Source organism: Pangasianodon hypophthalmus, chromosome 8 (assembly GCF_027358585.1).
Source record: "Pangasianodon hypophthalmus isolate fPanHyp1 chromosome 8, fPanHyp1.pri, whole genome shotgun sequence".
Taxonomy (NCBI): domain Eukaryota; kingdom Metazoa; phylum Chordata; class Actinopteri; order Siluriformes; family Pangasiidae; genus Pangasianodon; species Pangasianodon hypophthalmus.
In genome coordinates, this window is record NC_069717.1 from 8,706,783 (window position 1) to 8,722,042 (window position 15,260).

General features: G+C 37.4%; 1 protein-coding gene across 2 annotated transcripts in view; it reads left to right on the plus strand.

Annotated features, from left to right (window-relative positions):
* The window catches only part of sema3b (sema domain, immunoglobulin domain (Ig), short basic domain, secreted, (semaphorin) 3B), a 55,763-nt gene that overhangs the window by 35,006 nt on the left and 5,497 nt on the right, over positions 1-15,260 (plus strand). For both annotated transcript variants that reach the window (XM_026916436.3, XM_026916445.3), the window contains 12 exons: positions 8,760-8,879; positions 9,099-9,192; positions 10,313-10,432; positions 10,569-10,711; positions 10,835-10,949; positions 11,066-11,135; positions 11,709-11,853; positions 11,985-12,204; positions 13,202-13,290; positions 13,416-13,457; positions 14,008-14,165; positions 14,294-14,349. In XM_026916436.3, coding sequence (XP_026772237.3) covers positions 8,760-8,879; positions 9,099-9,192; positions 10,313-10,432; positions 10,569-10,711; positions 10,835-10,949; positions 11,066-11,135; positions 11,709-11,853; positions 11,985-12,204; positions 13,202-13,290; positions 13,416-13,457; positions 14,008-14,165; positions 14,294-14,349 — 1,372 coding nt within the window. The remainder of the gene's footprint in view (positions 1-8,759; positions 8,880-9,098; positions 9,193-10,312; positions 10,433-10,568; positions 10,712-10,834; positions 10,950-11,065; positions 11,136-11,708; positions 11,854-11,984; positions 12,205-13,201; positions 13,291-13,415; positions 13,458-14,007; positions 14,166-14,293; positions 14,350-15,260) is intronic.

Here is a 15,260-nt window from a genome sequence, read left to right on the forward strand (position 1 = left end):
CCATAAACTGGATCATTATCAGATCTGATCCACTGAGGTATTTTATTGTGTAAACACAAGTGATATTGACTGACACACCACTGAACCTGCAGATGAAAACAGGGCACGCATTGTGTTGAATCATTTTCTCATCACGCCTATGGTGTTACACAATCCTTGGCAAAAAAAAGCTGCAGAGAGTTGTGTCAGGTACTATGAGGACATTAAGGTACTATGAGGACATCAGTACCAGGCTGATATTCAGAGCTTTGATATTAGTATTATATGCAAAATCCAAGGACATTTGGATGTGCAGGACATTTCACATTAGTTTAGAACTATCTGAAGAAAATACGTTCATATGATATGCTTGTGCTCCTCTACCAGACAAATATAGAGCTAGGCTAGACTTATCCTGAAGCTTATATATATATATATATATATATATATATATATATATATATATATATATATATATATATTCCCAATGTAGGAAAAGTTTAGTTCAGAGCCCAGTGGAAAAAGCTTTTTCCCCTTCTGCTATATGGACTACAAATCAATATAGTCTATCTATATAATGAACTGATTCTTTCTGTGGTTTTTAGACAGTGATTAGTGAAAGTCTCAGTCAGCCTCTGAATGTAGATGTTTGAAAGCCTGCTTAATCCAGGGGTCATCAGTGGCAGTCCTGGGGGTCCAGAGTCCAGCACATCTTGGTGAATAAACTCAACAGTTAATTAGCAGGATTAAACACTATTCAAGATGGATTAGTTTTACCAGAAGAGGTTTGTATGGGATTTTGTAAGGGAATTTAATCACCTGATTTGGGTAGAATAAAATAAATTATCAGTACAATTTTCCTAAATTTGATAGTCTGGATGTACTGTGTACGTCAGCATTAAGTGAAAGGCAAGACCTACTTATCTAGGTAGACATTGAAGTACAGCTTCAAATTCTTCAATCAAGTTAAAATAGAAAATATAAGCTCCTAGTGTGAAAGTAAAAGTATGAGAAGGATTCAAAAAAGAAAAAGGTGCCTGTTCAGGAACATGGGAGAACATTAGTTAAGGCTAACTGACAACATCTGTATTCCTAATTTATGAAATGTTAGCTAGCATGATAATAACTCTAATGATACAACTAGTTGAATGCTAATAACTAGCTTTCACAATCTGTATTAGGTCTCGTTCTTGATGTCACATCTGCTAAAGTTTAGATTTGTTAGGAATTTAGATCTCATTGCCTCATTGACTCTACCTGATAAAAAGTACATATGACTTTATAAATATATAATTGTAGTGAAATGTAGTGACAGGATTTGAACATTTAGTGAGTAGAAAGTAGATATTTCTTCATTTGAAATGTAGTAAGTAAAATTCATAAGTATTAGTTGAAAGGAATAGATAGCTGACTGCTCCCAAGTAGCGCAACAGGAATGCCTATCGTTGGGAGATCCTGACAATTAGTTATCCATGCCTGAGAGTTTCTACATGGAAGAGATGGCATGCTCTCTCGTCCCTGCCAATCATACAATCAGAGCAACACCAGCCAATCACGGGCAAAGAGGGTGGATAGCGATTTCCTCAACGTGTGTTACACTGCCCTATGATGCAGCAGTTTGAAAAGATACAGAAAGTACAGATTCTTTAAAAACCAGGCTCAAGTACAGTATAAAAGTAACGGTTACTTCCCACCTCTGGTGAGAGTTAATGACAATTTGTTCAAATTGTTAGACCAAACTGATTGTGATGTTACTCGGATCAGGAAGAGAGTATGAGTATCAGTATTGGAGTAAAGAAAAATCAATTCAAGATAAAAAAAAAAAAAATCAAGCTTTGCCTTATTTTTCTTGTTTAGAAGACTTGATATGCTGATTGTCTTTGAAATTACTTTTTTGACTTTCAGAGAAACTAATTACATTCCCGAATCATACCGGATTAAAATCACAGATTAAGTAATCAATTAAATTACAATATTTCCCCAAGTAAAACTAATTGTGTTCAAACTGGCCTTTATGAGATGTTTTATATCAGGGAAATCACCAAGTTGCCAACACTAGTACCACAGGACTGGAACTGATGACTCTTGGACTAATCCAATTTGTTTCGATGTTCTTTTGCTGATTCCATGTAATATTGTTTCAGTGTATCAGCAGACTTTATTTCAACACCAACCTCCAGCCAAGTCAAACGTTTTATCATCTAATTATGTGTAAAGATTCTACTAAAGTCATGACCTGATTGTTCTCATGGAAAAAGACTGATTGTTGGAAATGTATAATACGGATGTGTTTGGGTTGGGTGTGAGAATGTTACAGTGTTCACATCCCCTTCATGTTACAGGGTGTGTTTTAGGTCATCTAAGTGTTTATGTGAGTGTGTGTGTGTGTGCGTGTGTGTGTGTCTGGGGTGTCTGACAAAAAATCAGCTGATGTTGAGATCCAAGTGGAGTTGACTTGGCAATTACACACACTCACACATTCACTCACACACACAGGGTCCATATTCAGTGCGCTGACCCATGATTTGACCTACATTATAAGTAGATGTGTGAGTCAGACGACAAGAGAGAGATTTGGACCACCATGGTGAATAGACTTTTCTCGTACACACTCCTTCTGTCTATCTTAACCTTCCCAGCTACATCTCAATTTATTTTATTATTTTCCATATGTTCTGTTGTTTTTTCCTTCACAGAATCTTACGCTGAGAATCTTACTGGCTGCTTTTTGACTCAAAAATTCGCTTTCTCTGTCTCTCTCTCTCTCTTTCTCTCTCTCTCTCTCCCTTCCTTCAATCCCCCAAATCCCCTTTTTGTCTCAACTTTGTGAGTCTTCTTTTCTTCTTTTTTTTTGCTCTTTTCTCTTTCTTCTCTGATAGTGTAATTACTCATCCTCCCGACCACAGAAGGAAGTGTTTAGTCTCTCTCTGGGACTCTGGGATGTCAGAGGGTGACATTACAAAGCTAAAATCACATGCAGTCATTCATTATTCTTCTGCCCTGTTAGCACTGTAAGGTGACTCATCCTAAAGAGCTAATTTGGAACAGAACTGATTTAATCGCTTGCCAAATCCAGATACACATGTTTCACTCGCTGGATACAAAACTATACAGCACACACTCATTGTTCAATTAAAATGAATGAGCTATTTAACCGTGATGGTGTAAATCTGTGTATAAAATGGCCAATTACCTCATTGCCAATTAGATGATCAATGCAGGTACACATCAGTGAGTTTACTTATATGTAAAAACTCTGGAGCTCTAGTAGGACACAAACATTTTTCCAAACTAACCGGTTATTTATGAATACGAAATTTCTTGTGAAAATGCTCCTATGAAAATTTAATTTAATTTATAAATTAATTTGTTCCTATCCTTGATAAATGAGGCCCAACGTTAATACTCTCACTAACTGCAATGATGCATACTACATACACAATTCTCTCCATACTCATGCTCTAATATACTACTTTTATGACCACACTCAGCCATATTAACTCACCAAACACACATTTGCAGATATATGATGCCCCAATAACTGATACTGCAATCAATTTTAATCAGTCTAAATCTCTAGGTTTAAGTCATTGTGAGGTAGGTAAAGAAAATATTCGCTAATTCGAAAGTTATCATGATAACAATATAATACCATCAAACTGGCCACAGGGGTGGCTGGTATAAATGTGCTAGCAGGGATAAGTCCCCCTGTCTATATAAGTTTATCAATATAAACTTTTCAATATAAGTTATTTCTGGCATCCATATCAGATTACTTGGAATTTTGTGGAACCAAACTATGATTCATGTAGCCTGTTAGCAAAGGTACAGGTGTAATAAATGTGAATGAAGTGAGTTATTTACGTCATCATCCTTTTTTTTCCAAAATGCATTTGGAGGAGAAACTAAAAGTCCAATCAAAGTACAATTACACAAAAGGACAGACAACAGAACCATAATTTAAATTTTTTTTAATTTTATTTTATTTTTTTATTGGGAGTTTCTGTTTGATATTTGGTATTCAGAGGAAGCATACTATGTGCCCAGTAGGTCATTATAGACTTGAAACATTTTTTTAAAGTTTAACTTTATGCAGCTGCCTATCTGTTTTTATGCATAATAGTTTGCGCACATTATTCTTATGCTGATAATATAATGCATTGCGCAACCCTAATCATTTCACTGTAAAGCCATTGATAGATATTATTATCATGACTGTCACTGCTATTCCAAATTAGTCTTTTGATATACACTGTATCTCCATGTTATATAACCATTATACTGGATTATGTTTAGTGTTTCATGGCCTTGAAAAACACACAGCCTCTGCTTGACTAAGCCATATTAGCTACATACGCACAGTCACACGAGGATTTAATGTTCAGTATAATATAAAGGTCAGAGGTTAAAGTTCATGTATCTCACTTAGTAGGGAGACGAGCTCAGAGACACACATAATCTCTCTGCGTAAATCACTGACTGACTCTCTCCTCATTTCTTTTGTTGTTTGTTCTTTTTTTCTCTCTGTCTCTTTGTTTAACAGTCTCGCTTCAAAAAAATCCAGTCTTCCAGTGAGCTGTGCCCTGCAGACACACACACACACACACACACACACACAAAACACAGAGTTTTCCCAACCTCTTACCCCTTGCTAATTGCAAGCTATAAACCTATCGAAATAGAAAAGTGGGAGGACACAGAGAAAGAGAAAAGCAGAGAGAGAAAGGGAGAGGGACCCTTTTATAGACACAGTTTGTCTTTAACTTAATTGGCTCACAATGTGTCGAAGCCCTTACCCACACACACACACACACACACACACACACACATATACACTGCATGGAGAGCAGTAAGCTCAAAGATAACCTTTTGTTTTGGGTGAACTATGTGTATTGGATTCTGTATGTGTGTGTGTGTGTGTGTGTGTGTGTGTGTGTGTGTGTGTGTGTGTGTGTGTGTGTGTGGTGTTTTCATTGCATGGCAAATCCAGTGGGGTAAGATTAATAATGCAGCACACAGAAATATTATTTATATACAAAAAATATGATCATATACGTGTGTTGCTTTGGGAAAACCTGTTGGACTGGAGCTGAATCCTGGCAAATGGCCAAAAGCAGGTTTCTGGACAAAATTGGGTTTTAAATTTAACAAACTATACATATATTTCACTAGAAAGACATGGAAATGTTTGTATTTGCTTTTTATTCTTGGATAAAGAGCCAGTTTGGTGGTAAAAGCAGTCAGTCTGCCTAAAGACCTCTAAAACCTTGCTAGCTATAAGCAGGATCTGATCTGATCAAGTTGTTGGATAGTTATACATACGTATGCTGTAGCCAAATGGATCTAATCAATTCAGCTTGTAATCAGATAATGCAATGTTCCTGCACCACAGCAAGAATGTAATCTTTAAATACAATCTTCTTCCTTGTCACTTACCAGGAACCAATCTTTAAAATGCTAGAACTTTACTGTGGTTGAGATACATGCAAACGAGAAAAACAGTTCAGTTCAAGGAAGTCCGTAGTTTTCAAAACTATACAAGTAGAAGAACATATCAAAATTTCCTGATCTGAAAGCAGCCACACGTATACTTAATCATGTATGTGTGCATCTGTAGTAAATGCACTTTATGTCCCATTTCAACAAGTCATTCTCAGGTCAAGTAGTAACAAGCTAAATAATGCAATATCATGATAGCAAGAAGTGTTGAATCATTATTGAAAGTTTAATTACCCCTATTAAAGGTACAGCTGAGCCAAGAATTTAGTTTATACCATTTTCCTCTTGCCCCAGAGGTAGTTGAACCAAGACATGTTTGATGTCTGACATTTGCTTCTATAGTTTTGCACTACAGCCAAAGTGAATTTGATTTATAATTAACTTATTATAGCTGTCAATTTAGCATTATGCAATCTGCATATCGAAAATATCACATACTAACTTCAAAAGCTATAGATAGTTAAACTAGCAGAATAAATTCATATTTAAAATGAAAAGGAAATACACATGACATTATAAGGTTCGATCTGGGTTAAGAACGAATCAGTGATAGAACCTTATAATGTCATGATGTGTATTTCCTTTTCATTTTAAATTTTATTTTATTTATTTAAATTTTATAATATGAAAATTACAACATACTAAATCATCCGATTCAGTTCTGGAACACCATTCCATCTTCAAACTACATTCTGGGGAAGAAGATGAACCAAATTAAAAAAAAATAAAAATTGCTTTGACTGCAATCAGCTGAATAACATTTTTTGTCCATTTTTAAAGACCATCGTGTGTCATACAGTGTAATGTCACAAACCACATAAGCAACACTGAAATACAAAACAAATCACAATGGTTTGAGGTGAGTGTAGGTTTTATGAATGTAGTTTACACAACACTTGTTATGTCTCGTAGCTCCAGTGCAAAAACTAAATAGCAACATGGATGCTATGTTGTGTCTAAATGCCTCTTTATGGGTAAATGGGGCATTGTGTGATTTTCAGAGCAGGTCAGTTGAATGGGCTTAAATTGTACGCATTTCACAGGAATAGATCATGATGTAATTTTTTGAGCAGCCCATTTAATCTTATCCATGAGAATTTTTTTGAGGAGACTATTTAATCTTATCCATGAGAACCTTGAGAAAAGGCAAACTGCAGAATTAGAGACAGAACAGAAACCAAATAGAGATAGATATGGGAAGGCACTGAGACACAACAGAGAAAGAGGGAGAAAACATTCATGCCCATTCATTTGTTTTACTATAAGAGATTTTCTTTTTTTTTCAATTTAATAAAAAAAGTAATGGTCTCTGTTCGTTCTGTCTGTATCTTCTTTCCTGGTTACTCTAAAGACGTAGATTTTAAGGTCAAGCTTGTGTCTCTGCTATTCCCCTGAGGCACAAGATGGAAGCTGACTGTACTAAGGCAGATGCTTGGTTTTCAGTGTGTGTCTGAGGGTGTGTCCTGACCCCAATTAAACAGATGTTGGGGGTTCAGGTCATTGGCTAGAGGTAATGTTCCTTGGATGAAAATGAAGAACAAGGGATGCTACGGTCTCAAAAGATGAGAGAAAAGAGAGATAATTACAGAATGGACAGGTGCTACGAAAACAGGAGAGAGACAAGAGGAATTTATGATTCCTTATATCTCTTCTCTTCTTTTCTCTTCTCTTCTTTTCTTTTCTTTTCTTTTCTCTTCTATTCTCTTCTCTTCGCTTCTGCAGCACTAAGGAGTTAGGGCAGTATTTAAAACTAATGAGTAACTCTGAGACAGTGCCCGGTCCATTCTTTCCTTCTAAATCTCTCCCACACTCCTCTTCTCTAAAACTCTGTCCATCCATCCCATGTCCTTCTATCGCTTCCCTTCTCCACTGTGCGATCTTAATGTTTGATGCCCTTGTGTTGTCGTAGCAATTCAGAGAGTCCTGGGAAACATGGCACGCTCCAGTGAGTGCACTCACAAGTGATTATTGGAGTGTGTGTGTGTGTGTGTGTGTGTGTGTGTCTGTGAGAAAGAGAGAGAGAGAGAGAGAGAAAGAGAGAAATAAAGACCAAAAGACCCTGTGTCTGAATTGGCCCCCTTCTACCTATTTCCATAGCAAAAGTGCACTATGGGTATTCTGTACAAGCTAGGATGTGTTTGCAATGGCATACTAAGAGTACGTACTGTATAATTCACACTATTTATGCATGCATCAGTATGTGTACTAGTATACAGTGTAGTGTGTAGTGTGTGACAATTGTTATTACTATACTAGAGTCATGTGACCACCGGCCAGTCAAAGTAACTGGTAACTTTCAGATTGCTTTTAAATGGATTCACTTTTATGCAAAAAATATTTTATGGTTGTCAAAAATCTCTTTAGACTTTATTTAGAAACATAAGTATAATGTAAATCGAATAATGGAATGACCTAAAAACAGCATAAACAGCTACTTTTTTGTTATGTATGAGGTTAGGCATTACAACTAGTTGAAATTAAAAGCTTCTGAGAAAAAATGTTAAATTTTAAATATTGATATTAAATGTAATAATTTGTTAACAGCTATAACAATGACTAGCAGGTTATTTAGCATTTGCTTGAAAATAAATAAATAGCTATAACATTTAAATGAGAACATCAGCACAGAATAATCATGCTCTAACCATTTTTCTGCTGACGCTTTTATCTTCTTCACTTCTGCGTCAGCTTTTATTTAAATAATAATTTATTAATAAATGAAATGACCTCTTTGTATAGTGGGATGCACCATACCTCTGATACATCTGGCTGCATGCTTGGAAATTCAAGCAAGTTGTGCGTCAGCAGAGTAACTTTGTTTACTGGAAATATCTGTGTTATGCACACACTGCTTATGTGTCGGGATTATTATGAATAGTGTAGTCCTGTTGTTGAATGGTTAACAATGGGATTTCATAACATGCACTTTGTAGTGAATAAGATGTGATTTTGCAGAGATGACAGATCATTACATAGTATAATTCTGAAATGACAGTGAGTGTGAAAGATCAGCCTGTGTCACACTGTCAACATGGATGCTTGCTAAAATGAGGCACTAGAACTCAACACTCCATGTGAGACCATGTGTGCATGCATATACAGTACATGTGTGGTGTGTGTGTGCGTGTGTGTGTGTGTGTGTGTGTGTGTGTGCGCGCTTGGCAGAAAAGTATTGCGAGACGTACCAGATGGGGGCTCTCACTTCTGTGAACTGTGTTAAGAATGTGAAAAATTCATGTCATCAAGATTGATTTGCATATGTCACTGTGTGTGTTTTGCAGAGGGACTGCGTTAATTATGTGAAGGTTTTACATCACTTTAATCGAACTCATCTGTATGCCTGTGGGACAGGAGCCTTCCACCCGACCTGTGCTTACGTGGAGGTTGGACAGAAAGTGGAGGTAAAAGGGGAGAGAGAGAGAGAGAGAGAGAGAGAGAGAGTGTGTGTGTGTGTGTGTGTGTGTGTGTGTGTAACACGGCTGCAAGCAGCTGGACCCTTAAAGCTGAGAAGGACTCCAATTTTCCATTGGAAAATACGTTGTTTTGAACTGAAAAATAACAGCTTGTATCTCACTTTCTTTTCTGACCCTGTCATTTTTTCTCTTTCCATCTTTCTGTAGGATCATGTGTTTCGATTTGATCAATCTCTCGTTGAAGATGGCAAAGGGAAAAGCCCATATGACCCACGGCACGCTGCAGCCTCTGTTCTGGTTGGTCAGTACAGCTGTCAATTTTCCTTACTGCATAATCACCACTAGTCCTATAACTCCTCACAACGTAACAGACAGTAACTGTGTTCCATTTTGGAGACAACTGCCTTAGTAGCTGTATCATTTTAAGAATACTGTCATTTCGAGCAGCAATTTAACTATGAAGGAACGCATCCATCACTTTCAGGATGCCCTTTAGGGTCATGAGACAGCATACAACATTTATTTATTCACTATCACTTGCTTAGTTATCAAATAATCTCAGCGGTATATTACATAAGAACATGACTAAATTACTGTTCAGTTAATAACTAGTTAGCTGGATAACAAGGCTAAATTATCCTTATTAGCTAAGTCAGCCACTAGAGAGTAGCTGAGTGAGGTTGGGTTATGTTATCTGGTTCATTTTAACAATGAATTACAAAGACAAATACAGGTTAGGAAAAGCAACAGTTTGGTCAACCATATTTGTCAAAACATTAATGGACTACCATGGGACTGGCCAGACCAATGGTTCTCAAATTGGGGTCTATGAAGCATACCCAAGGGGTCAGTGATTAAAAAAAAATTGTTACAGTGGTGGAAATCACAACCCACCATTTTCAATGTGATTATATTTATTATTGACTTCTTACACTTGATAGCCTGTTTGACTGGTCACATTAATTGGATGGGTTTAATCCAAACCTAAATAATAAATCTAATAATGTGTTTAATAAAAATGTGATTCTGTAAGTAGAAATATAAGAATAAAAATATGTGAGTCCAATAAATAGCCATAAAATTATAGTACATACCTAAATAAAGAGCTTGATATTTGAACAGTTCATGAAATTTGTGAGTAAAATAAATTTCTATAGAGGAGGGTTTGTTCTTCAGTTAAAGGGCTTCCTGTCTGCATGAAGTTAGACCATTTAGGTTATAGAAGTTGCTGCCCTCAAGTTTTCAAGCTAGGCATTTTTATCTTGGGAGTTGATAGATAATGCAATAATCATCTTAGCACAGAATTTTGAAGTGTAAGTGTGAAAAATGCATCATTATGTATGTCCTGGACTGTTTTTAAAGAATGCAGCTATAATATGTTTCTACTTATCCAGAAATGATCACTATGTTTTGACTCCTAGGTGATGAGCTGTATTCAGGCGTGGCCACTGACCTGATGGGAAGGGATTTCACAATTTTCCGGAGCCTGGGACAGAAACCCTCCATACGGACCGAACAACATGACTCTCGCTGGCTCAACGGTATGTTTAGATTTCACAGCTCTAACCAAGGATTCCTCACTCATGCTGACCTTGAAATGAGTAAAGCTGTTGATACAATAAGGCTTGTGGTTCAATGTCTCAGACATAAGTGTTTTTGCATGCACATGTTTTCCAGAGCCCAAGTTCATAGGTGCTTTTGCTGTGCCGGAGAGCGAGAACCCTGATGATGATAAAGTCTTCTTCTTCTTCCGAGAAACTGCAGTCGAAGCTCAAGGCTTTGGCAAGGTCACCTATGCTCGGATTGGCCAGCTGTGCCGGGTAAGCAGAAAGATTAGGGTGGATTTGATTTAATGAGAACAAAAACTTTTTTTTTTTTTTTTTAGATTTGCGAGACCTTGAATAGTATGTAAATACAGTATTATGTGCCTGTGTGTGTTGTAGAATGACATGGGAGGGCAGCGTAGTTTAGTGAATAAGTGGACGACATTCCTGAAGACTCGACTTGTCTGCTCTGTACCAGGCAACGATGGCAGTGAAACACACTTTGATGAGCTCAGTAAGAACATACACACATATGTATACAAACACACACATTAACCAATCCCATCAAACACTCGGGTCAGTTTAAAATCAAGTTTGTTTGATTTATTTGACATTTGTGTCAACTTTTAGGGGATGTGTTCCTGCTGCAGACACGAGACAGGAAGAATCCTCTGGTCTACACAGTCTTCTCTACTTCCAGGTGAGAGGTCAGATGGTCTGGGGAACACATTTATGTGTCAGTCAAATGATTGAATGCTTTATATTTTGGCACTGGATTTTATACCAGAGAGTCAAAAAGTGTACCAAGAACTGATTTAATTTAATAAATTTAGAGTACTTCGGCTGTTTGAGAAATCTTTGTATAAAAATGTAAATTAATCTGAATTAACTGTTCACATACTTTGTGCTTATTTTTGTGGTGCTGTACTGCCATATATTCCACTCAAATTGCATCTTATTACAGTCAGTGTGTTACTCTCTCTTAACACCTGATACTGACTCTGTATAGTGTTGCTTTTGTCCTCTCTAAGCTGTGTCTTTCAGTATTATCACTATTGTTTTAAATCAATAGGAACTATTGATAACTATTTTTTACTACTTATGCCAGCAAACAATGATGTAGTCTGGTTTCAGGAATCAGAATTAGCAACCAACCAAAATCTAAACAACCAACATAATGAAAACAGTGCTTGGGTATTACTTTCACATCCTGTGGTTTATAAATTGTTTCTGTGTATTGTATTAATAGTGTGTGTATCTTTCCTTCCTGCAGTAGTGTATTCCGTGGATCGGCTGTCTGCCTGTACACTATGAACGACATCCGCAGGGCGTTTTTGGGGCCATTTGCCCATAAAGAGGGACCCAATTACCAGTGGGTGCCTTTTCAAGGCAAAGTCCCTTACCCTCGACCAGGCATGGTGAGCTCCTGAGTCATTATTGCTGGGAGTTTTTAATCTTAATCTTAATATAGACAGAATGGGGTTGGTGTGCCAAACTACAATAAATTGCAATGGATTCTCTTTCATACATTTCTCTACCCTTTGTTTAGTGTCCCAGTAAGACGTTTGGAAGTTTCGAGTCCACTAAAGGCTTCCCAGATAACGTGATCCAGTTCGCACGTCATCACCCGTTGATGTATAACCCAGTGACGCCGCTCGGTGGCCGTCCACTCTTCCTGCGCACGGGGATGCCATACAGCTTCACACAGATCGCTGTGGATCGAGTTAATGCTGCGGATGGCCACTACGACGTCATGTTCATTGGAACAGGTCAACACCTTTAGAATCTTTATAGACTAGAATGGCGTAAAAAGTAGAGTAAATTAAGTAAAGATTAAAACATGATGGGTCCATGCTGTTATAGGAAAATAATCAGTGACCTGGTGGTGTGATGTGCCCCAATAAATAGTTACCATTACAGTTACCATCCCAAAGTTAATTATTTTCCAATAACAGCACATACCAAAGTGTTTTATTCCTCTCATACCACAGCAATTTGCCCAAAACTATAAATTTAATTTATTAAAGAACTATAAATCATACTTAATTATACTTAACAGTAATTCCCATCTCTTTAGGTAAATAAGACAAAAAATGCAGCCTGTTACCAAGAAATTGCAAAGCACAAAATCCTCCATCTGTAGACTTTACTGTGGTGAAAAACATAAAAACGCTGACACTAGAGACTCCTTCCATTGAAGTTCACAGTAAATATCTCCTTACAAAAAGCGTCACCATTTCAAAATATACTGTATGTTTTTTTGTTTTGTTTTGTTAAACAACGTTTCTTATTCGACTAAGACTTTATTGAGTGTCCACCATACAAGTTCTTGTGTAAATTGTTATGATAAAAATGATAACGTATTAGACCAAGCACTTTAACACAAACCTTCAGCCAGAACAGCTGTCACAGCTGCTGATACAGAAGATCATTCAATATGTTCTGACTAATCAGTTTTGAGAATTCAGCAGTCCTATGGTACTCTGCATTAATATTATATAGTAGACTTAGTTTAGGAGATGCCTCTCACTGTTACTGTTGCTGGAAGAGCAATTTTAATGTTCCCTGCATTTGATATATAAGTCAGTATGTCACTGTTCTATCCTGTACTGTACTGTACTGTTTGTAGGAAAATGTATTATTTTTATTTTACTTATTCGGGATTCTGTGTGTGTTTCAACAGTATGCAAAGGTTGGCTGGCATTCAAATGATCTGTTGCATACCACTCTGTCTGTAATATTTTATGTGTCTTGAATCCTTTGTAGATGTCGGCACTGTTCTGAAGGTGATCTCTGTGCCCAAAGGAAGCTGGAGCAACACAGAGCTGCTGCTGGAGGAGCTGCAAGTCTTCAAGGTGTGTGTGACTGCAGCTATGCGGGTTTGCATCCACTTTCCATAAAAAAGGTTGAAAGCAGGGTCAGTTATCAAATATCAAAGCAATGTGTGAGCAAACACAAATGTGTGTTCTTCTCTCTACAGGACTCTTCATCCATCATCAATATGCAGATCTCCTCCAAACGAGTAAGTCACGCTTATCTGTTACAACAGCTCGGAAATTAGTTACAGCAGTTTGCTAGGTACCTGCTGAGACCTTCCAGAGTTGACCTCTGACCCTAATCAAGGTGTCTAGGCTAAGGTTCCTAGAGAGGTGCTTCATGATGAAAGTCATGTCTTCACCTAATTGCTACTCAGTGGCTGAGCTGATGTACTTTGCGTAGTGTGAAGTGTATGAATAATGTTAGTTTAGAGGGAGCTATGAACTCTAGGTCCACTGCATAATTTTTCACTTTGACAGCAAAATGATAACATCATCAGCAAAACCCCTAATTTAATGCATGACTATATTTCATTTAATAAACAGGGCAGGAAATGACATTGCTTAAGATTTGAGATAAAATATGTAGTTAAAATCTAATAATATGTGTAGCTTATTAGATTTCCAGACCAGTGTGTCCTTGTGTGTCTTTGTAATTTGGAAGTTAATTTGAGTAACTCTCTCAATCTCTCTCTCTCTCTCTCTCTCTCTCTCTCTCTCATTCACTTTCTTGCTCTCTTTCTTCTCTCTCTGCAGCAACAGTTGTATGTAGGCTCTGATAAAGGTGTGGCGCAGGTACCATTGCATCGCTGCAGCATGTATGGTAAAGTGTGTGCTGAGTGCTGCCTGGCCCGTGACCCCTACTGTGCTTGGGATGGACACACATGCACACGCTACCTGCCTAACACCAAACGGTACACACACTCATTACCAATACTGCACTTTTCCATCATACCCTGATTACTCATTACGTCACTACTGTGGTTTTAGACTTAATATCTGTTGCCCTGCAATCCTCTTTTGTGTATGTGTGTACTTGTAGGCGCTTCCGTCGCCAGGACGTGAGGAATGGTGATCCTAACACGCTCTGTTCAGGAGGTTAGTTTGCACCTCTAGGGGGCAATGTTACACCACAGATCATTACTTTTCAGTGTTAGTGCTAGACAGACACAGTACCTTAAGTACACATCATAGTCAGTATAAACAATTTCTGAGAAATTGAACCAACCAATATTAAACTTAGGAAAGTTCTGAGCTCTGACTTTCAGTACAGTGGGAGGACCTTGCCTGTCTATCAAACAAGGGGGTGGGTCTTAAACATCAAGGTGGGATATAAAATGTGCCCGTTAAATTTGAATGGGCAACCTAATTTTAAAAATCAGCAAGTTCCTAAACAGACTTTAAAGAGATATGCAGCTCAAACTAACCATCTTGATAGACTATTTTAATGACTGAGTAGCAGAGAGAAACACTACACCATTTCATTTTCTGTGTTCATCCATTAATCAAAAACATGTAGAATACTTAAAGAAAATGAAACAACATAATGTTTGTCTTTGCTACTTAGTCAATAAAATAGTTTCACTATTTAGAAGTTGCTTGCTTTATAAGGAGCAACATTTCCACCTAGCCATGTGAAAGACTTTCTGTGATCAGCATGTTTGACAAAAGTGTGTGAGACATGATGTCAGAGCTCCCACAAGTTTTCATTCACTCATCTTTACTTGCCAAACACAGTGGAGGTGGGCTTGCCAATTCATTTGAAGTTCCTTTCCAACTTCCACTACAGATGGAAGTGTAACTCACATATGGTCATATACTCATTTCATTCAGAGCAAAGACAGTTTTTAAAAATATTCTTGGAGTAAATGGTTGTTTTTAATGGAGATAAGCCAGTGTAAGAAGCCGTTACAGCCAGGAAAGACTACAATTTACATCAGTTGGAGAAAACTGGAAAAAAACGTATGCACCCAGCACAGAAAGACTAGGCAGAGTGAACCAATGTTATT